General features: G+C 39.7%; 1 protein-coding gene across 1 annotated transcript in view; it reads left to right on the plus strand.

Moving 5' to 3' along the window:
• DCBLD1 (discoidin, CUB and LCCL domain containing 1) overlaps window positions 1-27,300 on the plus strand; it is a 63,317-nt gene that overhangs the window by 17,873 nt on the left and 18,144 nt on the right. The window contains exons 2-5 of the mRNA XM_044757226.2: window positions 2,329-2,541; window positions 17,353-17,487; window positions 19,073-19,124; window positions 22,759-22,831. Of these exons, the coding sequence (XP_044613161.2) occupies window positions 2,329-2,541; window positions 17,353-17,487; window positions 19,073-19,124; window positions 22,759-22,831 (473 nt within the window). The remainder of the gene's footprint in view (window positions 1-2,328; window positions 2,542-17,352; window positions 17,488-19,072; window positions 19,125-22,758; window positions 22,832-27,300) is intronic.

A 27,300-nucleotide genomic window follows, 5' to 3' on the forward strand; every position in this document is an offset into this window, starting at 1 on the left:
GTATATTTGTATGTGTAACTGTTTGTACACAAGGTACCCTAGGATTGCTCTATCAGAGTCCTCAAAATCAATGCCTCCAAAGGTGGGGCAGGTCCTAGAAATGAGTGGCAAGGACCTGGTGGGGAGCTAGGGCATTTGTCTCCTTTAAAGGGGCAGCCACCATATCACTAGCCCTGTGAGAATGTCTGCAGGTATGGTTGCCATGTCTGCCAGTTTTCAAGAGAAACTATAAACTGGATTTTTTAAATTAAAGCCTTTAAAAGCAGGCAAATAATTCAAATTTTACATCAGAACCCTGTGCACTATGTGTTTCTGCACCACATGCTTCACTCTAGTATAATTTTCATTTACTTCTCAACAATTGTGTCTGTACTGCCAGAGAGCCCAAGGAATATAGCTGTCACCTAAAACTTACAACCAAACGTCCAACCTTGGCTCCCAAACCTGCTCCCTGTCTGGACTTCTCTTTCTATCTATATTAGCCTCAGTGTTCCAATCATTTCCAGACTCAGAATCTCAGTTTTTTTCCTACTCTTGCCTTACCCACTGTAATTAGCCAAACCCTGAGTCTGTTGATTTTTTCTTGTGAATTTCGCTCTGGTTTTCTTTCCCGTCCTTCCCTTTCCAGCTCCCCCATTCCTAGCCCTCCTACTGCTCTTCTGTTCCAGATTCTCCCTGCAGTCTGGCTCCTGTAGTATTACCCAACCAGGCTGATCATCTTTTTCAATCATCTTTTACCTGTTTCATTATCTCCCTTCTCAGAAACTTCTATGGGTCCCTGTTGCCTGCCATATAAATTCCACAACTTCTTCTGCCTGGATCTCAAGGTTTCATAGTAGTTTTATCTGAACTATCTGCATTTCCCCCTGGTTTGCTCTCATTCATTGCTTCTTAAAGTCAACTCTCCTCCAATCCAACCTCCGGGCTGGGGCTGCTGAAATCTTGTGGAAGTTTCTGGATAATGGGTGGATCCTTTCCCTAGACCTTGTCTGCTGAGACGGGGTAGATTCTGGAGTTCTTTTTTTTGTCTAGGTCTCTGTTATCATTTGGGCTGCAAGCCCAGGGTAAGAAGGAAGAAGAATAAAGGAAGCCCCAGGCAAATCCACCTCTAGCTCTGGAATAGGTGGGAGAGGAAGAAGGCTGGCTGCCCTGGGCTTCAGTTCCCAGGGTGCCCAAGTTGGGGCTTCTGCTTGGAAGACTTTGGGATGGGAAGGCCTTCTTTTACTACCTCAGAGAGTTCCTTCTCCAACTGATTTCTGCTTTCTCTCCCTCTAGCTAAGGCCAGAAATTCTTGCTTTGTTTATGTGAAGTCAGACTGACCACAGGCATTTGATGATCTGAACGGGGTGGATGCTCATTTACCCTGCAGCCCACCCAGTTGTGCATGTCCTTAGATGTTTCTGTGGTTAACTTGGTCTCTAATCTACTGGAGCAACGTGTTGGTCAATTGATGAATTTTCCTATTCAGAAGTCTTAAGAAAATGTCTTGTTTTGGTGAAGTATTGATAATTCACTGAAATAGATTCTTTCTTGGCTTCTTCAGCACTTTGTTTAAGCTCCTGATATGGCACATAGCACTAGTATTATAGTTATTCAAACATGTGTCTATCTTCCGTTTTACTCTGAGTTCTATGAAGCAAGCATTGCTGCTTTTATGTGTCTCCAACAGTACCATGTCTGGTATGTGGCAAGCGCTTAATACAGTAGATTCTTGACACTCTTTAATGCTGTATCCTGAGTCTATGATGAACCTTCAAATCTGTGACTGTCACTAACTGAGATGTGAATGTTGAATGATTGTTAGTCCCCAGCTGAATGACATGCTCTTAAACAAAGTCCTCTCAGCATGAGCCTCAGATTCTACCAGGAACATTTTGCATACATTATCTCACTTAATCAGGACAATAACTCTTAGAAGTAATATTATTTGCTCCATTGCATGTTATTTCATGACATTGGCTTGCTAATAAACAAAACTACAAATGGCAAATCTGTGAATGGAAAGGGCCTATTTTGCAAGTGTGGATGGGTAGATGGATCAATGGTTAGAAAAAATAATATAATTAAATGGTATGTTTGCTAAGGGCTTTCCATTCTACTTTATGAAACATTTTGATCAGCAATGTTCAGAAGGTTAAACTGGGAAACAAGACATGAAATAAAGTGAAACAGTTGACACTGTTCAATAATTCCATCTTCATTTTTTTTTTTAAGCGTTTCCCTCCAAGGAAAGAATAAAATACATAAGATGGAGATTATACTGGGCCTTCTAAATCCTCAGTCAGAATTCATTTCACTTACCTCTTTTATCCTTTTTTTCTTTAACAGGTGATGGCTGTGGGCACTTCGTGACCTATCAGGACAGTGGCACAATGACATCTAAGAATTATCCAGGGACTTACCCCAATCACACTGTTTGTGAGAAGACTATCAGCGTCCCAAAGGGGAAGAGACTGATTCTGAGGTTGGGGGATTTGGATATTGAATCCCAGACCTGTGCTTCTGACTACCTTCTCTTCACCAGCTCTTCTCATCAGTATGGTAAGGAAAGAGATCGAGGTTTCTGTGAGCATGAAAAAATTTGAGATCTGGAGAGAGGGCAAGTGGTGTGTTAAATGATATCATAGCCTGGGAAGGTTAGAAGAGAACCTTGCTTTCTGTGAACTCTCAGAGTAGCTCACATGGACACATTCGCTTCCTAAGCTGCAACAAAGCCTCCTGAAGAGATAGAGTTAGCCTTGTGTGTGTGTCTCAGAGGCTTTGAGTTTATATCTTGCTGGGAAGAGAACTGGAAACATTTGGTATTTGACTGAAACATCTACAGTTCATTTATTTGTGTGACAAATATTTCTTGAACAGTGATCATGGGGTCAATACTCTGTGAAGAACTGGGGTGGATTATAGCAGTGAAAAAGCAAGGTTCCCGCTTTCATGGAGCTTACGCTGGCAGAGCGTGGCTGGGGGAGTGGAAAATAAACAAACAAATGCATCTCTAATATGAGAAGTAGTGAGGAAGAAAAATAAGTCACCCTTAGGTGACATAGAGCCCACTTTTCAGAGTGTTTGTGCTACTTCAAATGGGATGGTCAGGAAGACTTCTCTAATTAGGGGACATTTGAGCAGAGACCCGGATGAAGTGAGGAATGGACCTTGCACGTGTGTCTGGGGTCAGAGTTTTCTGGAGGAGGGAACAGCAAGTGCAAAGGATAGTTTCCAGAAGAACATTTTGAAATGAAGCTTTTTGTGCAGTGGGGTCTGCTGTCAGCTCTCTGGAGTCTGAAATCATTGTGACGACTCCACGATCCTTAGCCTGAAGAAACAGCTTGGATTTAGATAATTTTAAAAGAGAGACAAAATCTTATATACAGGTTCTTTTGAGATTAGAGATTTTCTGAAATTCTCTGTTCGTACACCTCCAAAAATGATAGAGGTTTTAGGCTAAACCCTATCCACCTGTTAGTTGTATAGGCAATTTCTCAAACACACCCAGCTTTCGAGGCTGTCTTCATCTCTGCGCCCAGAGCTGTCTCCTCACTCCTGTGCCTCCTCCCAGTGTGGAAGCCCAGACTAGCCCTGAGACTGTTCAGAGATCTAAATTTACCTGGCCCCCCTGGGGGAAAAAAAAATAGAAGATTTTTTATCCTTGGGAATATTATCTCTGTATTAGTGATGGTTGAATTACTCTTCCAGAGTAAAGATGGTTGATTTCATATAATTGGTTGCAACTTTTTAATTCTAGTTTGATTCAGATGGGAAAATGAGAATTCCAGGGATGCTTAAGGCCCCTGGGAACACTTGCTGTTCAGTTAGCTCTGTAATCAAATGTGTATTAACTTACAGAGGCACACTTCAGGGAATCCCTCATTAGCCAGGAAATTCCATTAGGATTCGGAGGAGGACATTGAGTATCAGAGCTCTAGTGTAAAATGTGAGGCAATGTGCTGCAGGGCCAGAAATGACTTTTCCATACCTGTCTGTCTGGGGAAACATCTACTTTCCTAGAAGATGAGCAGTTAATTCCACCTTCCGACAGAGCAGCAGCGTAATCGCTTCTGTTGCTTTGGGGCTCTCTCACCTCAGAGGCTGAGGGAGAGCTAGAAAGGAGAAGCAAGTGGTCCTGAAGCAGGATTAGAGAAGCGATGTGGATTTCCCACACCCAGGGGTTTACTCCCTCGTCTTTGATATATATACACAAATATACAAAAAGGAGGAAAATCTTGGGATTAACTACATGTTAGGAGCTAGGCTACAAGATGATCGTGGTTGGCCTCAGGATGCTGTATTTCATATTTCTAGCTTCTTAAATTTTCAAGATTTAGACTCTTCACTAGGAAATGAGTAATGAATTACAATTCCCTTGTAGCAATAAAGCCCAGTAAATTAACTTTTCTCTTCAGGTTTATTTATATACAGTTATGTTTATATTGTAAAAACAGTATGCTTATTATGGAAATAAGCATATTCAGTGGCTATTGTATGCCAGGCACATGCTTGGCCTTTACACAGATTTTCTGGAATCCTTACATCTACCCTACGAGGTAAATATTACCAACTCCTGTCTACAAGTAGGGAAAGTGAGATTTAAGTAACGTGCCGGCCATCACGCAGCTAGTTAAGGGCTGAAAGGAAAATTTATATCTATGTCTTTGTGCCTCGAGACATGTGTTTCTAGATGTCTGCTCCTCTCTCCCAGTCCTACCACTCAAAGAAAACCAGTGTATTAGCACCCTTCCCAGGTCAACCAGCCCAACAGTGCATCATCCGGCAGTTTTGTCTAAAAGGCAGGTGTCGTGAATATTTTTGGTTGGGGATATTCTTAAGATAAAATAGTTAATGATGCTCAGAATTTCTTCCTTTTGTGGCTACTTCAAAAATTTTCTAATCAGGCATGTTAAGGCAAATCCAGCAGACAAGGATAACAAAAACTAGCAATGAAAGGGATACGTGGAAAGGAAGTTAGACTATTTCGACCCTATAAGCATATTCAAAAGGAATTAAATGGCTTAGGGCCACATAGACAAGCGCACACATGCATCTACCATATATGTTGCATGTGTCCATTTGTGTGTTTTGAAGTTTCAGAGTGTTCTGGGAGGAGCCACTTATTCAGACATGTGTACTTACAATATTTAATCCAGTGACTTGAATGTTGCAGATGCTCAGTGGATAAATGATTTTAAAAGTCAATCGACAAGTTCAATGACAAGGAACCAGTTAGGTAAAACATGTTATAGTTACTTGGACTATTAAACAGCTACTTGTTTAAAAGACTGTTTACATGGAAAGCTGCTTATGATACAGAGTTAGGTAAAATATGAATATATAGTTATGTTGTAACAGTAGAATAAAACCTTTGATAAAAGAAGAGTAAAATGTTGAAGTAGAACTTTAGAAAGTTCAACTGTGGGGATTGTTATGTCTTCTCACTACTTTCTGTTTTTTCTTTAATAAACGTATGTTTCTTAATGAAAAACAAGTAGATTTCTTTAAACCAAAACCACTAACTAGATTATATTTCAACTTTGTTAAAATAGTCCCCGGTCAGTTGGAACCTCCCTGAGGAGGGCAGGCATCCACAAAGAGGGAGCAGGAGGAGGCGGAAGTACTTTGTCTGCCTGCCTCCAAGCTCAGGGAGCCAGCATTCTTATGGGGCTGTTGCCCAGCACCCCGGAAGGGTAGGGGGCTCCTCTGCAGCCATTGTGGCCACAGGACCTGGCATGAGTGCAGAGGGAGGGCCCTAGTGTCAGCACAGGGTCCCAGGGATTCACAGCACTATTGCCAGGGACAATGGTGCAAGGCAGTCCCAGCTGAAGTGCAGCAGAGGGGAATGTATGTTCTGGAATACTTGCTGAAATTCTAGTGTGTGATGTCTCTAGTGAGTATATGTCTGGCTGAAATAGCTGAATAGTTTTAGTTTATCCAGCTTGATTTTTTCATTAACCAATTAATTCCTATAAAACCCATTGCTAAGAGATTTTAAGACTCCCACACTATCAGACTTTTGAATGTGAAGTTAATGTTTTGAAAAAGAATAATGTTTTCTGGCGTTAGTGTTTGTAAGCTCTGCCAAGAGTGGATGTACTTAGAATGTGGTTGCATTAACTATTGTGAATATGCTGAAGTTGTCCAGTTTTAATCATTATGCAGTCATTTTTAATGGTTCACTCCCATGCCAATTTTGTTGTAAATGTTTGGTTCACATGCTTTGGAGGCTTTTCTAAACCATATTCATGGTAGCAAAATGTGCCGTGTAAACAAGTGTGACCCACGCCTGCTTTCCCAGTTATCAGGCAAAACATGCATTTGATCTCATTGATGTTAAAAGGCTTGATACAGACAAGATGGGGTTATTATTATTCTGTTTGTTGTGTATTTAATTATGGCTGATATTTCAGATTCAAGCATCAATTAGAAGAAGGTACTTAGATATCTCTGACTGAGCTAGAACATGGATTCTCCCTTTCAAAATACCATTGAAATCTCCAGGAAGCAGCAAATTGATCAAGTAAAGTATATCATCCTCACTCTGGAAAATATGTTTTCTTTTAATTACAAAATAAGTTTTTAAAGATATTTTTAAACACAAATTTCACTTTAAACTTATAAAAATTCTTGGATGTAAAATATATGTACTGACTTTCAAGATCACGTGTGCCAATATCCTGGCCAAAAGAATCTTTAAGAAGTGTCATACTTTGCTTAGTAGAGATTATTTTCACTCTAATTAAGGGAATTCTGGGGTTTTGTTTACGAGACCAAAGTTGCTGAGACTACCTTCAAAAGAAACGCTAATGTCCCTTTTCTGGTCTAGGATCCAACCCAGGATCAGGAAATACTGAGTTGCCATGACTCCTCAGACACATTTAATCTGGGATCCTGGCTTAGTCTTTCTTCATCTATTGTATAGTTTTGAAGAGTACTGACCAGTTATTTTGTAGAACATCTGTTGATTTGGGTTGATTTGATGTTTCCTCATGATTAAATTCAGATTACGCATTTTTGGCAAACATAGATTATTACTTTTTCAAGTGATCTTTAAAAGGCTTGTTTACCACATTTTCCAGCATTAGAAATTGTGAGTCATATATCCTCCAGGAATAAGAACTGAATCTACATTAAGTTTCTTGCCTCCCCTTTCCACTGCCTTTGTCAGGTAGACTCTTTTTTGCATTCAAAACTACATTCATTTATTTTGAGTGTGTTCCCTAAATAGTTCTCTGTCATTCAAAGAGGTCAATGTTATATGAAACTTTGAAAGGATGCAAACATAAGGTGATGCCTTCTTTTCAGAGGACAATTTTGGATAATTTTGCAAAATATAAGATGTGCTCATCTTGTATTTGAGCACGTAAGACCATGGAAACTTGACTAATGAAGCCAAAGCTATTCTAGGGTTGAACAAATTCACTTTTAAACCTGGAATTTGAAGATTCCAACAGGGAGTCTATTTAAATAACATTTCTTTAAATTTAAAATTGCTTTAGAGTGCAATTCAGTTTGCTGCTTTAGTACCGATGTAAAATAATAAGAGATTAGTTATATAAAACATTAAAATATCTTAAACTTGGGGGAAAAGTAGGTGCTGATTCAAGCATTGTGTCACACCAATATATTTACATTTAAAATGTGAAATATCTAACATTGTTTTATTTGTGACACTGAAGAGGGAAGCCTGTGAATTCATACTGAAGATGATTATTCTCAACTTGAAAACTCTTTGGTGACTTGTAACCTTTACTTGCCCCCTGGTGAAGTTCCATTTCCAGTCTTGCTGACCACAAAGGACCCAGAGATTTGAATGCACTCAGAGTCACCACTGCTCACTGGGACCCCAAAGGAACTATCATTTCTCTTTTTCTGATATTTTAAGAAGATTGACTGGGTCCCAGTTTTCCCCTGAAAGTTGATCTTCCCCCAGTGGGTGGAGTTTAGCCTTGTCCCTGGACTCCCCCCAAGACCTGCTAGAGGAATCTTGGTGGGAACCAGGTACTGGCTCCTCAGGATCTCAGAGGACCTTGTTCTGATGGAATCGCCTAGACTGACCCACCTCGGTCACTGTGGACTAGTAGAACCAGGCTGGTCTTCAAAATGGATTGAGATGAACATTTTTGTTTCTGCCTTGATTTTTCATGTGTGATTAAGAGTGTAGACTCTGTGATTAGACTGCCTGGCTCCAAATTCCTGCCTTAGTGCTTATTTTTTTAATTTCTTGACCTTGAGCAAATTACTTAATCTTTCTGTATCTCCATTTCCTCATCTTTAAAAGGGGCAAAATAAGAGTATCTACCATATATGGATGATTGAGGCATATATATATATCTTAAAAGAATGATGTCAGGCACATAATAAGCACTCAGTGTATGTTAGCCATCATCACTCCTCTCCCTCCTCTCCTCCCCCTCCCCTTTCTTCCCCTCCTCTTCAGTTGTCTTGCACACAGTTTATTCTTTCTCTAAGATGTCTAAGAGCAGAGAACACACTGGTCCCGTCTCAATGCTTTGAGCACTCTCCTTCCACCACGCAGAGGCTGAGCTGCAGCAGCACATCTTGCTCCACCCCTCCTGAGGCTTTCCTCGTGACCTACATTTGCCCGAATCATTCCACGCACGTGGTAGGGGTTCCACGAGCCAGAACTGACTCTACGTACAGATGTTTTCCACCCATCCTTGTGAGACAAGCAGAGAACACATATTCTCCAAGCTCGTAGTATATTGAGTTTGTCTTTTTAATTTGTTTTCACTGCCATTGCCAGTCCACCTCTTTGCATCGATTTCGTATTAAAAGAGCCTCCTGATTTTTCCCCTCTCCTTTTGCCAGTTCCCATTTCCTCGAGGCCGCTTGAGGTTATCTTGTTAAATATCGTTTTCATAATTTCTTTCTTTCCTTTATTTTCAAAATTGTTAACTGTGCCCCACTGTCCCCAAAACCTTGTTAACACGGCATTCAGGGCTCACTCGTTTCTACCCAGACACATTTCTACTTCATCTCTGAGTCTCACCATCTCCATGCCTTTTCCTAAATGCATCGCCCTGGTACATTTGTTGATGTTTTATCTCCATGTGTCTGTTTCTCTCTTCCTTCGCCTGCTTTTCTGCCCAAATACACACACACACACATACACAGAGTAAAGGCAAACCACATCCAATGCTACCTACCCTAGAAACTTCTCTGATATCCGCAGTCCCGGTCACTGCCTCTTTTGGGTTCATGTTGTTTTTCTAAGCCTTCAGTAGAACACCAATCTCACGCTGAGATAATTATTTTAGCTTCTCTACCAGATATGAGGTTGCTTGAGCAAGGAACTGCATTTTATTCACCTCTCTAGTATCCCCCATTGCTTAGCATAGTCTTACAACTGCAGATGCTCAATCAATGTTTAATGAATCTGATTGCATATAGCTTGATTTTGGCGAACAATATATATTAAAAAATCCGGGTTTTTACAAAAGAAAATGAGTGCCTTTTTTTTTTTTTGAGGAAGATTAGCCCTGAGCTAACATCTGCCGCCGATCCTCCTCTTTTTGCTGAGGAAGACTGACCCTGAGCTAACATCTGTGCCCATCTTCCTCTACTTTATATGTGGGATGCCTACCATAGCATGGCTTGCCAAGCGGTGCCGTGTCCTCACCCGGGATCCGAACCAGCGAACCCAGGGCCGCCCAAGTGGAACATGCGAACTTAACCCCTGTGCCACCGGGCCGGCCCCTAGAGTGTCTTTATTCACAGCATAGGAAGAGTCACAGTAAGATTCCTTTACCTATGAACATCCCCTCTTCATTTCAACATTTAAAGTCTTGATTCATGTATAATTTTAGGACTCTGCTTATTATATAGAAAAGAGCATGAAATAGTAAAGAAGGTGCCTGCGATTGAGCATTTAACTATGTGCTGTATACTGGGCTTAGTACTTGAGAGGTACTAACTCATGTAACCCTCCCAACGGTCCTGGGAGAGAGGGTCTATTATTAACATTCACACATAAGGAAACTAAAGCTCAAAGAGCTCAAGTAACTTGCTTACGATCACTTAACTAGATCTGGGATCCAAGTCTGGGCATTTCATTCCAGAGACCCCGCTCTTAAGCACCGTGCCATCCCAATTTCTGTGTGACAAAAGCCATCTGATCCCATGGCTTGTGCATAAAGAAGACCTGAGCTATAGTTTTTGTTTGCATTTGCTGGAAGAAATGGAAACTTCTCCAGGCCTCCCCATAGGGGTATCCTGAGAATAAAATGGAGTTCTGAGAAATCACTCACGTACAGAGGACTAGTACTAATTTGAAATTTAAAAAATGCTTATTAGTCAAACTGCTTAAGGAGGCATTGTGGTCAGTGATAGAAAGAACCTGGTTTACTACAGGAATCTAATTCTAGTCAGTTAAATTAGTGGTGTTCTGCTAAGTGATTTGCACAATAGGAAAACCAGGAAGTTCAAGAATTGTTCGCTTCCATTTCCTGTACCTCCACCTCCACCCTCGATATTTTTTTAACCATATGTCTCTTTGGCATCGGGATTATTTGGGGCTGATTGCTTTCGATAAACTGGGACAGGGAAGGAGGCTCTGAGGAATGGAACTTGCCCTTGTTGGGACACATTTCCATTTGTAACGTAAATCTCTAGCTGTAAAAGGTGCCTCCCTCTCTGTACCAGGAATAAGAAAGGAGATGACCTTCTCTCTAGAAACTCTTAATCAATACCAAAGGCAAGAACTTAAATCTGCATTTTATTGTGCTAGTCTGGTAACCTCCTGTAACTGACTTCCCTCCCCCTCCCAATGTTGGCATTTCTTAAGGATTAAGCATCTTTCCTTAGGATAGGAACTGATTGCTGCACTCACCTGTGACCGCCCAGCTCCAGACAATCGACTTGGCTCCTGCTACGCCCATCGAGACAGCAGACCACTACCTGCTGTGTCCATCAGGCACTGTGCCGACAGGGCAATCTTGTGACTATTGTGGGAGGGACATTTCAATCACATGTGAAACACACTGTTTGGGGGTATATAACCACTATGTGCACCCCACTTCTTCGGTGCCCTTTCTTCCTTCTGGAATAAAGGCCCTGGGCCATGGTTCCTCATAAAGCTTTGTTTAATTTTCTCTTGCTATTCTGTCTCATGTGAATTTAATTCGTTCTCTGGCCAGACGGACCCACATTTGGGAAGAGGAAATGTCTTCCTCCCCTACACTTGGAACAAGAGGAATGGGAAAAATAGGAAATAATACTAAGTGTTTTGGCTCATAATTGCAACAAGATTTCTGTGATAATTTTTTAGAATGATACACATCTGGAATACTGCAGTAAGATCTAATCATTAGCCTTGTTTGTTGATTTTTTTTTAAAATCCCACATAGGGAAAAACGTAAGATTGGCAGTGTCTATTTTGCAAATGGTTTATATCTCACAAAAATATTATGGAGAATGCACAATTCTTATGACTTTTAAAAATAAAACAAAAGCATTCAAAGAAATTTCCAGTTTGAGGAGGGTTGTTTTGGGCCTCAAAGACCTAGAAGCGCATTCTCCTCTATGATTGGGGCTACTTTTGTGGAAATTCTTGAGGAGGACTGCTTTTTGTTTTGTTTTGCCTTTTATGCCAAGATAGAATTTAGAAAGAACCTTAAACTTGTAAATTTGTACCCGCCAGAATGATCCACACTAGGTGTCTCATTAACATAACCATAAGCTTCAAGGAGAAAAAGCTATTGGCCTCCTCCTCCTCCTTCTCCCTAGATACTTCCCTGGAGACACACTTTGGTTTACTGTCAGTAATTGCCATCTTTTGTTGGGTGAAAAGTAATGGCCTAGGTGGGTTTCTTCTTGACTTGGTCCCATAGCCCCAAGGAAAGGCGCACCTTTGTCTAGGAATCCGCCTGGTTCATTTATCATCTGTCACTGATTTTTGTCTGGGAACCAGAGACTGAAACTCTCCAGGGATACCACTTACATTCTTACGTGACTATGGTTTTAATGGCCCAGTCCAGGAATATCCCTTTTTTATGCTAATTTCCTTCCTTTTCAAAGAAAATGGCCCTGAAAAATTCTGTAATTTTGTACAATGACCCTATTGCAATTAGCAAGCATGGACAAACCCTGCCATTTGACTGCACTGGAAAAACAAATGGAAATGGACACAAGTCGAATGGCGTTTGCCGCTTCAGCATTTCTGGAGATTGTTTCATCAGCACGTCTCTGAACACAGATGCTGGCCGCGCCGGGTACCACTTTCCTGGCAGCTGGTAGTGTGCTGTGCAGCTGGCTCTGCCAGTGGCACTCCCAGGGAAGGTCATGGAGGCTCACCAGCATCTTCTTATCTGTCATGCAAAATTAAATGTGTATGAAGGTGTTCATAAGGTTAATGAAGGTTTTTAGGAGACTTTTGTTGTTGTTCAATTTGATTTAGGACAAATCTCTCAGGAGTTAGGTTTTTATTTGATTGCAGTGTTTTTCACCACTGAGAGTGTGGTTATGGAGGGGGAGGGGTTTCTTTGTTTTTTTAACAGCATGCATATCATTTTCTAAATACATCCCTTTCACAGATGAAGCAATAATTTAGTTTCATCAGTTTCAAGATCAAAAGCACAGAACCGCCTGAAATGACTTGGAACAGTTATTAACCAAACTATCATTGCCTTATAATAGTAAGTCCAGAGACTGAGGCAGACAGTCCATGGAGAATGGAGCAGTACTATAAATTGCTGCACAAATTGTCAGATTACTACAGAATTAAGAGGATTCCGGGCTTGGCTCTGGGCAGACCATTCATTCTTCTTTGTAGGACAGTTTTCTTTTATTCAAACATAGAAAGATAAACGGTTTCCCCTCTCAGCTGCTCATGGAACAGTAGCCCCAAACAGGGGATATGTTGAGAGTCACTCAAAAAAGGCAGCTCCTGCGGTTCCTGATGGTCCAAGGAATCAGTCCATTATCTACTCGGGCTTGGTCTCATGTCTGGTGCCAAATGCCACAATGCCATTCCATTTGGTATCACTGATAACCTTTCCCACAATCTAGGGCTACCAATTATGTACACAAAAGATAGAAATATTTATTTTTCCTGATTTTTCTGCCTACTTGATGAACAGCCTTTCTGCTGTGCCTCAGTCTGATGGGAATTTGCAACTGCAAAGTAAGATGGAACCTGCCTCACAGACAAAGATAGAGGTGAGGGAAGATAGGAGTTGGATGGGAAGTCCAAGTGCTATGAAACACGCAGCACTGCCGGTTGTGAAGCACACATCTGATACTGAACCTCTTAATCTCAAGTTCGTGTGCCCGATGCAAAGTAGACCAATCACTGAGCCCTAGGTGCTTGGACGTGGAGAAAGGTTTTATTCAAATTGGCCAAAAGGAGAAGGCAGGAGGATGGGTTCTCTCAAATTTGCCTTAACAAGAGAAGAAAGCAGGGGGGTTTATAGAGCTCAGGGAAGTGGGAGGGCGGCTGGGGGCTGGTCATCCCGTGATTGCAACCTCCCCGAAGGCATTCTCTTTCTTCTGTAAAACAAGCTCACAAATCCTCTGGACCTCTGAGTCCTCCTCGGGTTAAACAAGAAAACTTACTGAATATCTACAGCAACCCACAGGTTCACGTCCATGCAGAGCTGTGAGTCCTATTTTTAGGTCTGCTCAAGTTCTTCAGACCCTCTTAAGTAGGGTTGAGGGTCCAGGGTGACTGAAAATTGAGGCTGGTTTACCAATCCAGGGACACTGGCCAGGATGGGGAGAATATAACCATGGTCAAGTTAGAAGTCGGCAAGCTTCCATTTGGGTTTCCAACAAAACTGTCTCTGTGAATGTTTAAATACAGGTGTGGACCCTTTTGAAAAGTCAGGATGGAGAGTACTAACGGTGAAATTTATTGTTGGGGTAGATGTGGGTGGAGAAATGCTTTCTTAGGAAAAGATATCATCCTCAAGGGAGTCTGGCTGTAAATAGAACATTGCTTAGGACAGACAGACTTGTAGGATCCTTCAGTGGTTTCCCATTAATTATTTTTCCCTCTCACTGCCAGTCACATTTTTTCTGTTTCATCTCTTTTCCCTTTTAACTCTAGGAATGCAGTTATTAACTTCCAGTCTGTGAAAAGGAATCTTTATCTGTCAGACCTTCAGACAGGCCGTTTTTTTTTTGGATGTTTTGCCCCAGGCAGTACAGCAGCCAATCCTCAACTTCCATCCCCCACCCTCGACTGAAGCTCCCTCTTGTTATTGTGATGGTTGTGCGATGATGAACAAAATAACTTTTAATGCTGGCATTTATATAGAGATGGTATATTCTATCCCCTTCAGGGTTTAGTTACATTTTTGCGGCACATCAATAAGAATATAAGAGAGCTTGGTACCTGTGGGGTAAGGAGGATTAGAGGAGTGTGTGTTTACGTTTTCTTTCTTTGAACTTTTTCCAGAAATATTTACATGCCTATCATGACTTTGGGAGGATGCAGCCAAATTAGTGTTTTACTATATTTACACGTTTTGGGTCTAGGAAATCATAAGTATTGCAGAAAAACAGTGTGATGGTGTGCACTCTTATCTATTTGTATAAAAAATATACAATTTTGCAACTTTTCCTTTCAACTGTTCCATAAAATCTTTAAAAAAAACCTTGCAAACAAGTTCTCACTGATAGTCGATTTAGACTTGCTTAGCTCAACCATTTTTGTTAGAACTAGCTGGAATGCTATAGAAATTTAAAGAGAGATTAGTATTGTCATGACCATTTGGAGAGGAGTATCTATGTTATTTCCTCTTGATAGAGGTAAATGTGGGTAGAAAAACATTCTAATTTATTAATAGCAACATGGAACTAGTTATTTCATGTTTATTCTCGGGTTTGCAAAGCAAGTATCTTCACTTCTTATCTGTGCAAAGAACAAAGCACTTTCAAACATGTAAAAGAAACAGAATAAGTTGCAAAAGTCAAGCATAGTAATCTGACTCACTTTAATTTTGCAAAAGTGGTTCTTATTGTACTTTAGTATACAAAAATGGATTTAGTATAAATTTCCTATCTACCATGCTTGTGAGCACTATTAAAGATCATAAAAATCCATATATCCATTACACCAATTATTTTCTCTCCTTTCTTGCTTGTCCATTCTTCTCTTCCTGACTTCATGATATTTTTAAATGACAGGGTTGAATGTTTTTATGTATCTTTATAATCAGGGATAGCTTTTTTTTTTTTTTAAAGATTTTTTTTTTTTTATTTTTTCCTTTTTCTCCCCAAAGCCCCCCGGTACATAGTTGTGTAGCCCCCCGGTACATAGTTGTGTATTCTTCGCTGTGGGTTCCTCTAGTTGTGGCATGTGGGACGCTGCCTCAGCGTGGTCTGACGAGCAGTGCCATGTCCGCGCCCAGGATTCGAACCGACGAAACACTGGGCCACCTGCAGCGGAGCGCGCGAACTTAACCACTCGGCCACGGGGCCAGCCCCCTCAGGGATAGCTTTTAAAAACTGACTTTTTCAAATACAAGAACATATAACTTCATTTCAGTTCAAACAATATTTGGAAGGCTGCCACATGCCAGATATTGTACAAGCTGCTGGAGATAAAGTGATGGATAGAAAAGTTCCTGACCCCATGGAACACAGTCTAAAAGGAAAGCATACATTATTTGTTTGTTTTTTAATAGATTCATTTATTTATTTAATAAGTACTTATATAGCACATTATATGCTAGATACTATTCTATGTAATTTGCAAGAATTAACTCATGTAAGTAATTATATATGGTGAGTATTTCTAAAGAGGAAAGTGATCTTGTTTATTTGAGTTTCGCCATAACTTAGTAATAGGGAACAACAGAGATTTGGGGCATGAGGGTAGGCACACAGCATTTCTCTTTTATTCTATTACATATTCAGAATGTGAGACCTAGACAGGACCAAAGGGAAATCCGGTCCCTTATGTGGGGAGAGGAATGCTTATTAGTTGGGTTCATGATCCTCTGAGTCATTCAGCAGTTTGGTCTCTGTTGGTTTTGGCTAATGTAACCCAGTTTTATGGGCATTGAATTAGAGTGGCCTTTTTCTTCCCTTCTTCCTCTCTTAACCTGATGTTGTCATTGCTGATGCTGTTGACTCTTTCCATACTGTTTTATTTGGGGAGAAGTTGATGAAGAATACCTCTCTTCAAAATTTGCTTGCTAACCCTTTTTTTCATAGAAATTATTATGTCTCGAGTACATGACCATTTACAAACTAAATTTTAATTTGAGTAGTCTTCGGAAGGCCTTTTTTTTTTAGCTCCAAATCTAATTTTGTCTATTGAAAGTTCAGTGATCTTCCTATTGCTTTTCAAGCAACTTATTCTAGAAACAATATGTTATACCCTTAACTGCATAATTTATGCTATGGTATTCTAAAAGCCTTTAGAAATTATTCTGCTTTTTTATAAACCTCATTGTACAAATCAAAATAAATTATATGGGTTAACCAGAAGTTACTGTAAGAGAGAGAAATAAATAAACTGCATGGGAATAAGATTTTTACCATGCGTTAGACAGTCTTTTAAGTTTGGAACCTCAGAAAAATGGAATTTGTGAGTTTCTTTGAGCAAATGTAGGAGGCCCCTAGAATATTACTCATGTGATAACACTTTCCTGACTACCTGTCTTAGTCTGTTCAGGCTGTTATAACAAAATACCACAGGCTGGATAGCTTATAAACTACAGACATTTATTTCTCACAGTCTAGAGGCTAGGAAGTCCAAGATCGTGGCGCTGACAGATTCGGTGTAGCCATTGGTGAGAGCCCACTTTCGTAGCCTTCTCGCTGTGTCTTCGCCTGGAGGAAGGAGCAAGCAAGCTCTCTGGGACCTCCTTTATAAAGGCACTAATCTCATTCAGGAGGGCTCCTCTCTCATGTCCTAATAACCTCCCAAAGGCCCCACCTACTAATACCATCACATCGGGCATTAGGATTCCAACATGTGAATTTTGGAGGGACATAAACATTTAGACTGTACTTTAAGCAAATTTAGGAGGCCCCTAGAATATCACCTTTGTGATAATGTTTTCTTTACTGCCTAATGGTTTTTACCTCTGTTTGTTAGTCTTCTTTTTACAAAAACCAAAACCTATCTCTTGGGTTGTTCACAATGAACTAGTTCCAACCCATTGCTTATCTAGAGTTAGCTACTTCCCCCCTTGGCTTATCTATTGAATTGAGTTCACATTCAGTCACTAAGCATCAGTCTTGGTATTAAGCAAAATTTCAGTTGAGTAAAGATTAGAATCTTACATTAAGTGTTGTCTGGTAAATTTGACCTTTAAGGAAGAAAATGCCATATACTGATTCTTTGTGCTGGTCTAAATTTTAACATGTGCCACAAGTGTGCTTTGTTTTTAGGTCCGTATTGTGGAAGTATGACTGTTCCCAAGGAACTGTTGCTGAACACAAGTGAAGTAACTGTTCGCTTTGAGAGTGGATCCCACATTTCTGGGCGGGGTTTTTTGCTGACCTATGCCAGCAGCGACCATCCAGGTATAGGAGACGAATCATCATAAATCTGTAAACCTTTGTCTGTCGTAGAATTTCTCTTGCTACTCACCGTCTCTGGATAGAATCGTGACCTCACATACAGAATTAAGATGTGAGGGAAGAGAGCAATGTCTTTGTAAGTAGTTAGGTCTGAACTGAATTCTTTTATAGTACACATGAGATTGATCAGCTGACTCATGTGGGAGAGGGTCAATCTCATTTTCCTAGAATCCTGGAATGGCACATCTTTGGGGCTACCCTCCTGACCCTTCTAAGGTCTGGCTATTCTCTGGAGCCCTCCCCCTTCCCTTTTCTTAACTCAAAGGACAAGTCTTTTAACCAGTGACCCCCCACCCCCACCCCCATATATACACACCAGTGCACCAGCACAGGAGGCACGTGAGTATCAGAGTGCCCTAACCATCTAGCTGACACATGAGTGGGAGAGAAAGGGAATAGGAACACTGATGAGAGAGGAAAGCATGGCCTCCAGGCCTCTTGTGCTCCAGAGTAATTACCATGCAGCCCACTCCGTGTCTGCCCAGGGGCACAGAGGTGCCCAAAGTTTCTGCTCTTAGTCCAGTCTGGCAGAGATACTCTGGGAAGGGAATGCACCATTCATCTCCCTCTCAGCCAATCAGATCTGACCATTCTCACCAGGCCCCAGCATGGCCAGTGTTCACCATATATTGCTCCCTGAGAACTATTGAATGATTAAGGAAGGAAAGAATTTTTTCAGCAAGTGTGGCATATTTTGGAAACTGTACTAGGTTGGCCTAAATGCATCAAAATCCGTAGTATCTTAGTGTCTCCATTGGTGAGTGTTAGTTCAAAGAGTGTTCTCCTTGGGGCTGGCCTGGTGGCATAGTAGTTAAGTTTGCATGCTCCACTTTGGTGGCCTGGGGTTTGCCAGTTTGGATCCCAGGCACGGACCTATGCACCACTCAACAAGCCATACTGTGGCAGCATCCCACATACAAAATAGAGGGAGATTTCACAGATGTTGGCTCAGCGACAGTCTTCCTTAAGCAAAAAGAGGAAGATTGGCAACAGATGTTAGCTCAGGGCCAATCTTCCTCACCAAAAAAAAGAGTGTACTCCCTGGTCCTCATTGATCAGAGTTGACAGGCTATTTTTGTTCTCAGTAAACACTTGGTTCTGTGGTCACCCAGATGCCATTAGTTAAACTGTTAAGTTAAAATGTTCTTCAGCCTTCTCTATGAACCACATTGGGCTTTTGAAATTGTTTCCCTCCTGCCAAGGGAGGTTATACACATGATCCTTGTAGGTATGTAGTGGATAGTAACTAACCAGTGTTGCTTTTTCTCTTGGAAATAGATTCTGTTATTATTCACTGGATAACCACTGAAAATTATCATTGGTGGTAGAAAAGAGAAATGAAGGGAACTGATTAAATTCTGGGGACAATGTTCTCAGTTTTGATTTATGTTTAAACAGGAGAATTCAGATACTAGATAATGAATAAATGCTTTTTAAAAATTGTCTTTTTTAAAAAAAAAGTCTTTCAAGCATGAGTGTCCTGACTTCCATTCAGTTTGCTAATTGCAATTATCTTTATTTATGACAGATTTAATAACATGTTTGGAACGAGCTAACCATTACATGAAGACAGAATACAGGTAAATATAGGTGTCCTAGCCATGCTGCAGTCATATATTGCTGAAAATTTTGTTTTCCTTGACATTAAATCAGATAAAATACCTTATTTGTACTTAATTTTTAAAAAAAATCGTCTGTGTTGTAACTAACGAGGAATATTTGAAATGGTTTCTTATACAGCAGAGGTCAACAAACTTTTTCTGTCAAGGGCCAGATAGTAAATATTTTAGGTTTTGTCGGCCATGCAGTCTCTTTGACATTGACTCATACAGTTTCTGTTGCTGCTGTAATGCAAAAGCAGCCAGGCTGTATGTAAACAAATGAACGTGGCTGTGTTCTGATAAAACTTTATTTACAAAAATAAGCAAGCAGGCTGAATTTGGCCCATGAGCCACAGTTTGCTGAGCCCTGTGGCCTACTCCAGTACCAATGAGCCATAAAGGAGTCTAGGGTGCATTTTTCATTGGGCCGGCATTTAGGAGCAACTTTTCTAATTCTTTCACTTTTGGAGGAGGTTCATTTTGTCTTTCCCACAAAAGAGAAACCTCCTGAGAGTAAGAGATGAAATTTCTCATCCTGGCTTTACTTTAACTGGAAAAATTACTTAATCTCTTTGATATACGTTTCCTCGTCTGTGAAGGCAAAGAGTCTACCGCAGGATTTCTCAACCCTGGCGCTACTGAGATTTGGGGTTGGCTATTCTTTGTTGCGAAGAGCTGTTCTGTGCTTTGTTGGATGTCCAGCAGTATCCTTGGCCTCTGCCCGCTGTATGCCAGTTGTGATAACCAAAAATGTCTCCAGACTTTGCCAAATGCCTCCTGGTGGGCAAAATTCACCCCCAGTTGGGAACCACTGGTCTAGAGATCATTGTCAGCAGCAGCACTAACAACTCTCACTCCCTAGAATGCTTTCTCAGGGCCAGGTACAGCTCTCTGGTATTCGCATGGAAGTGACTCATGTGAATGCTCCAATGTGCCTGCAAGGTAGGTTCTGTTATACCCTGAAACAAAGGCACAGAGCAATTAAGTAACTTGCCCAGGGCTACACACTTAATAAGTATACCCACAGAATCATGTTCAAGTGTCCATGATCCTAACCATCTCAGACATTCTAATAAATGAGATTATTGTATATGTGGAATCAACTCTAGTGTTAACTACTATTAAGTTCAGTAGAGAAAAAACGAAAATGATCAATAATTAAACGTTGTTCTGTAAAGTTGCCATTCATCCAATGTAGACATGTACAGACATTCTCCGAGATCTCTCTAGCCATATATATATTCCCAGTGGTCATAGGGCCTCTGGGCATCAATGGTCACTCCTATCCTCCTAAAGAAAGGAACATACTCAGGCCTACAGGGTGATGTTATGGTGCCAGATCATCTAAGCTGTAGCCCCGCCGGTCTGTAGTGTTTAGTTAAAGATGAGGTATGATGACCAGCACAGTCTGCAGTCCTTCATCTGTGATTGTAAAATGTAGAAATCTTTAAAAGTCAGAAGGTTTTTGTAACTCATTTGGTGGCAATACCTGATTAATGTGACCTTAGATTCGTTTGACAGCAAAATTGGACTAAATTAACCAGTCTATTTAGTCTTCATGTATTTGCCTTAATGTGATTATTCATGTGATTCAGAGATATTAATGTTTTTGATTAATATGTGCAGACTTCATTGGGATCTTATATCATATATGTTGTTGGCACTGTTTTACTTTTCTAAAATCCAAAAAATTCTAGATTCTGACATACTTCTGGCTCTAAGGGTTAGGATAAGGAATTGTAAATATGTAGTAGATTCCTCGTTATTTTTATTTCTTGTTTCCTTGATTGTTGCTGCAATGCTGGCCTCCATAATGACAATGGGAAAGAATTATGAAGCATTTATTTGGGTAGTTTTGATAATTAGATGGTGTTACACATCTAATTTGCTAAGTTAGCAGGAGGAAACAGAGGAAATGAAATAAAAGCAACAGCTGTTTCGGATTCAGTTTGGGCTGGTGAATTCTTTTTAAACAAACCAAGTAAATATTACTGCAATGTGGTATATATAGAGAGAAGGGCATGTGGCATTCATCTTCAAAGTTGTCAATGTTCTTAGAATAGTTTGACTTTCCTTTTGCATGTTTTTCATAGACATAGAGCTGTCCCTGAAAATCTATTGATATGTTGACGCTTTAAGGCACTACAGATGAGGAAACTGAATTTAAGGGGGATTATATGCAATATTCAGGGTCGTACAGCTAACTAGATAGTTCCAGTGCCTGCGTCACTCTGCTCTAAGCTTCTTCAACCATACCATATTGCCATGACATGATTCTGGAAGTTTGCTTGAAAAATAACTATTAAGTACATGGAATCCTAATTTTAAAATACACCTTTTAAAGTCAAACTCACAGAAACAGAAAGTAGAAAAGTAGTTGCCAGAGGGTGAGGGGTAGGGGAAATAGGGAGAGGTTGGTAAAAGGGTACAAACTTTCAGCTATAAGATGAATGAGGTCTGAGGATCTAGTGTGTAACGTAATGACTATAGCTGATAGCACTATAATGAAATTTGCTAAGAGAGTAGAAGTTAAATTTTCTCACCAAAAAATATGTATAAATTTATATAAATATGTGTATGTATTTATATAAGTGTATAAGTGTATATAAATACATATTTTGATATGTAAAAATATTTAGGATAATGGATGTGTCAATTAACTAGATGGGCAACATATATCAAATCATCACAATGAACACTTTCAATATCTTACAATTTTACTTGTCGATTATACCTCAGTAAAACTGGAAAATATATATACACCTTTTTTTCTGATTACAAAAGTAATTTATAATGAAGGTAGACCATCACTGTTTGTTATTAGCCATGTGTGGCTATTAAGTACTTAAAATATGGCTAGTCCAAATTGAGATGTGCTGTAAGTATAAAATATACTGCAGATTTTGAATACTGAGTACAAAAGGGAAAAGACTGGAAACATCTCATTGATAATTTTTTCTGTTTATTACTTATGGAAATAATACAATTTGAATATTTTGGATTAAATAGAATATATTATTAATATTAGTTTTTCCTGTTTCTTTTTACTGTTTTAATATAGCTACTAGAACATTTAAATTTACATTTGTGGCTTCCATTACGTTCCTATTGGGTAGTACTAATAGAGTGAATCGAGATATTACAGTTAAGACAGAAAGTGAAAGTTCCTCAAAATTCTATTCTTGGAGAAAATCCAGAGCTGTTCTTCCTTCTTTTTATCCATAGAAAACATAAGTTGTTATTTTATATATTTTAAACATATCTTTTCATAAAACAAGATAATGCTATATATAGTGTTTAGAAACTTTCGTTTTTTCTTAAAAATATTTCTTGGACATCTTAGAATCAATTAAGGTGCATTAGCTTATTGTTTGATAGAGTTTATAATGAATCCTTATATAAAAGAAATAATTACTATGTAAAACTTGCCTTCAGATTACTACATTTTAGATTAATCTATATTTTCACAAATCAAGTTTCTGATTTGTCGTTAAGCAAGATATTCCCTCCCTCATGTTCTATGGAGGAGGGAAAATAATTTTAAGTATAATTTAATACTTTTTAATTGAAGTGTAATTTAATAAAATATAAATTCTTTATTTTCTTTTTCCAGCAAATTCTGCCCAGCTGGTTGTAGAGACATAGCAGGAGACATTTCTGGGAATGTGGTGGATGGATATAGAGATGTAAGTAATTGAAGGTAAATTTTATGGCAGGAAGGAAATTAAAAAGAGTAAGTGCTTATGGCTCTGCCTAAATGCATTACAAAGTATAGTCAAATAAGGTATAAAAAACTCTGTAGCTAGATGCACGATTCTCTCTTTTCTGGGAATAAATAAATGAAATAATAAGTATAAAAATCAAAATTACTCATGCATTCATTCCTATTTTTAGCATTTCCAGTTAAGCTGACTGTAAATGAAACAGTAAACAAAATCCTTTTCAACACCGAAGTATAATTCCATCCCTTTTTTTTAAGAGGTCGTCCTTTTTGTTATAATTTATATTTTTATTTTAATGCTCTAATTGGTTCATGTAATATAGCCAAGGACATGAGCATTCACGTCACAGAATAGTGACGTTGTGTCTGGGGCCAGTGAAGCCATCTGCCCTACTCTTATATGTTATTCCCCTCCCTCCTTGCACCTCAATTTCTTAAGCCTAACAAGACGCTCTGGGTTATATACATTGTTCGCGGAGAAAAACAAATTCACAAGAAGTCATTTTTCTGAAGTGTATGCCCTGTCTGCAGATACACAATCCTTCATTTCTTACTATTTACGGATTTCTATTCTGGAAATCTGATATCTGATTTTCTAAAGTTTACATTATTACTTAAAATAGTTGGGTTTACAGTTTATGGGAATTGGCTTAAGTTATTAGCAAAGTGAAAATCTGTGTAGTGATGGGACTTAGTTTCTAAGAGTTATTGACATGTGTCTTCCTTAACGGGGAAAACCTACATGTTCTAGGAGATTGATAATTCATCTTTAGCAGGGAGAAAAAAACTTGGCTTTAATTTTTGCTTTTAGTGCAACTTGATTCTGAAAGCAGCAGATTTTGTTATTTTGCTCTGTTTCCTTTTTCATGCATTGTCTTTATTTAGAAGATTGACACAGGATATTCATTTGGCCTATAAATTGTTTGAATTTAAAATGATTTATACTCCCTCAGTTTGAAAATATACTTGGCACAGGCTATCCCTAAATGACTTTAGGAAATGAACTAAGAGAAATAAAAAGTTGAAGTATAGTTTCTCCCCCAGCAATAAAAACTTTTTATTATTTTCCTGTCCCATGCAAGAAACTTAAGAATTATGTACAAGAAGAGAAATAGCATCGTCTCTTCTTACTTTAATTGTTTATCTTGGCTCCTCTTGACAGAGCTGTCTTTTTCAATGTATCAGGTAAATGGTTTCCTGCGTCGTAGATCTGAGTACATGATCTGCAAGTGCGGGCCAACAGGTTTCCTCTTTGACTCACGGACTGGTTTTACACCGTTTGCTTTTAGAATGATTTTTATCTGGAGGGAAATTTTGTATTTTGAAAACCAATCTCTTCAAAGAAGTCTGATTAGTGCCTTTTTTGTGTATGTCGATATTGCGGGTGTGTTACATATGTATTGTTACATGACAATATTACCACAAACTTAGAGGCTTAGAACAGCCATGTGTTATCTCTCATGTTCTGAGCCTCGGGAGTTTTGGCATGGCTTAGCTAAGTTCTCTGCTTCAAGGTCTCACGAGGGTGCGTCCAAAGTGTCAGCTGGGGTGTTGTCTCGTCTGAGGCTCAATTGGGGAAGAATTTGTTTCTAAGCTCACGTGATGTTGGCAGCAGTCAGTTAGTCATGGATTGCCGGACTGAGGGCCTCAGTTTTTCCTGGATTTTGGCCGGAGGATGCCCTCAGCTCCTTTCCATGTGGGTCTTCTCCATGTCACTGCTTGCTTCTTCTAAGCTAGCAAGAAAGAGTTGCCTAACAAGGGAGTCTCCTAGCAAGAAACGTTACAGTCTTGCATAACGTTATCATGGGAGTGGCATCCCATCACGTCTGCGTATTCTGTTGTTTAGAAGAAAGCCACAGCTCCTCCCCACACCCAAAGGGATTACACAGCGGGGAATACCAGGAGGCAGATATCAGGAGGCTTATCTTAAAGTCTGTCCTCCATGGTGCCTTCGCGGTTGGAAGTATGTTCAGGTCTAGCAAGTCTTTTCTGGAAGCGTCTTTGCAAAACCAAAGCATATCCTGTACCTCAGGATGACAGGATCTGTAAAACAAGTTACTAGAGAAGCTGTTGAAGGAACGGTGCTCTCTGTCAGGGAAGAAATAATGTTGTCTTAGAGAGCAATAATAGAAAAGGAATGAGTTCATTCTCTGTTGTTCCAAAAGGCAGAAGTAGGATCAGCAGATGAAAGGTGTAGGGAGGCCAGTTTTAGCTGCATTGAAGGACTACTGAAGAGTGCACAGTGGGATAGGATGTCTCTGCAAACAGTGAGCCCCTGGTTACTGGAAGTGTTCAGTGCAGATGTCACAACCATTTGTCAGAGATGGCCTGTGCATGTGTGAGAAGGTGCTGTGGGGTGGAGAAAGGGAGGGTTTGTCAGGAAGTGGAGAACTTTAAAGACCTTTTTGAATTCCTAAGAGTCCATGGTTCTGTCTGCTTGACTAACGTATTAAGGCATCCATATTTGTGTATGCTTACCATGCCAGTTAAGTGGGATGGGCCTCTCTTGAAGATCTGCCTCACCTGGAAACCAGAAATAAAAAACCTCCAGCACCGTTTTTCTCTTGGCATCTTCTCCCAAGCCTGCTGCCTGTACCATCTGCTTTTAAGTGAAAGATATCGCTTAATTAACTCATTTCAGTAATTCTCCATTCCTAAAAAATGTTGAAGAGGTATTGTAAGATAAAAAAAGACAGTACATATAGTGTGCCTCCAGCTTAGGAGGACAAGGGGAGAAACCAGGCCTATTGTACACAACTCCAAAAAGGCAGAGGGAATTACCTTATAACAGTGAAGGATTATCTCTGGGTAATGGCGATATGAGTGATTTTATTTTTTTCATATTTTCCAACATTTCTGTAATGGATATGTATTACTTTTGTAAAGAAAATGTTATCAATATGGTAATTATAAAGACTGTAGCAACATAGAAACAATTCCTAGGTAGAATGAAGAATATAGTTTTATAATTTAACATTTTACCATCATTCCACTAACATTTTAAACATGTGCTTTATTCGGGTCTTATTAAATGCACTCTAAAACATTTACAGTCATGTGTTGCATAACGACTTGTTGGTCAATGACAGATGGCATATACAACAGGGGTCCCATAAGATTAGTACCATATAGTCTAGGTGTACAGTGGGCACTCCCATCTAGGTTTGTGTAAGTACACTCTGTGATCTTCGCACCACGACGAAACCCGCAACAATGCGTTTCTCAGAATGTATCCTTGTCGTTAAGCAATGCCTGGCTGTTCTTTTTTATTAAAATTTCCTTTTAATACTATGTCAGTACTTTTTAGTGCAAGTTGATTTTTCCTAAAAAAGATTTAAGAAAAATGCTCCAATTCTGGCATGATTTGCTAGTTGCTTTGAAAGTTGTTTTGGTCTTACCTCAGCTGATCTGTGTGGCCGCCTTTTGTGGCTTAGTGAACTTTAGAAATGTTTAGTGCCGTCAACCTGTAATTTTGTGAGCCATGCAGGTGTTCTCCTCAGCTGTCTGTTGCATTCCCTTTCCTGAAGAATTACATTTAAATTATTTTGTTTGAGTTTGTTTAAAGCAATTCACTAATTAACATAGGCCAGTGATGTGGCCTTCCTATATTTACATTTCAGTGAAGTTTAGACTTCAAAAATAGCCAGAAAATCAAAGTATAAATTCACTGTTCAAAAGGGGATTTTTTTTTAATTAGGTTCAATGAATGCAAATTTTGTAAACCGATACCAAAAAAGTCCCAACTTAAGTAAACATCAATTTTACTTAAGTTGGTGGGTGGCGAAGTGATTTTTTTTTTAAGGAAATAATCCTAGAAGGGCTGACAATTTTACCATAATAATATGGGAGCCAGATCTGGTGGTTATTCTCTTGGAGTTGTAGCCTATGGCCTGCACTTAATATTATGGAAAAATGTGAGCTGCAATGAAATAAATTCCATAAAAAGTGTATATACCACTGAGTTCCTCAATACTGTGTTCTGTGGGATAGGAGAATATTTGCTGGCTGGTAGGTCCCCTTGCTTGTTGACCTGTGAACTTGTCTTCTGGTAACAAGGAGCCCTGGAACGTGCCGAGTCCAGTGAGAGCTCTCCACAGGGCAGGGCTCCCGGGATGAAGGCCATCCCATTCCCAGACCAATTCCAAGGAAGACAGATGATCCCAGGACCGTAGGAATAGCTGCCCAGCAGACCACTGGACCAATTTGCTTTTCATCCTGGGGCTAAGAGAGAGAGGCAGGCCTGCATGGACCCTGTAATAGGTACACAGACTGCCCTTTACAATCACAAGGTGACAGACTTGTTAGAAAAGAGACTAGACATCATCCAGGCCAGACTTTTCATTGTACAGATGAATTGGGAAGCCGGGTCCAGAGCAATGAAATGACTTAAGCACACCCAGTGGAGGTAGAGGCAGAGCTAGGATGATGAGCTAA

Source organism: Equus asinus, chromosome 24 (genome assembly GCF_041296235.1).
Source record: "Equus asinus isolate D_3611 breed Donkey chromosome 24, EquAss-T2T_v2, whole genome shotgun sequence".
NCBI classification, from domain to species: domain Eukaryota; kingdom Metazoa; phylum Chordata; class Mammalia; order Perissodactyla; family Equidae; genus Equus; species Equus asinus.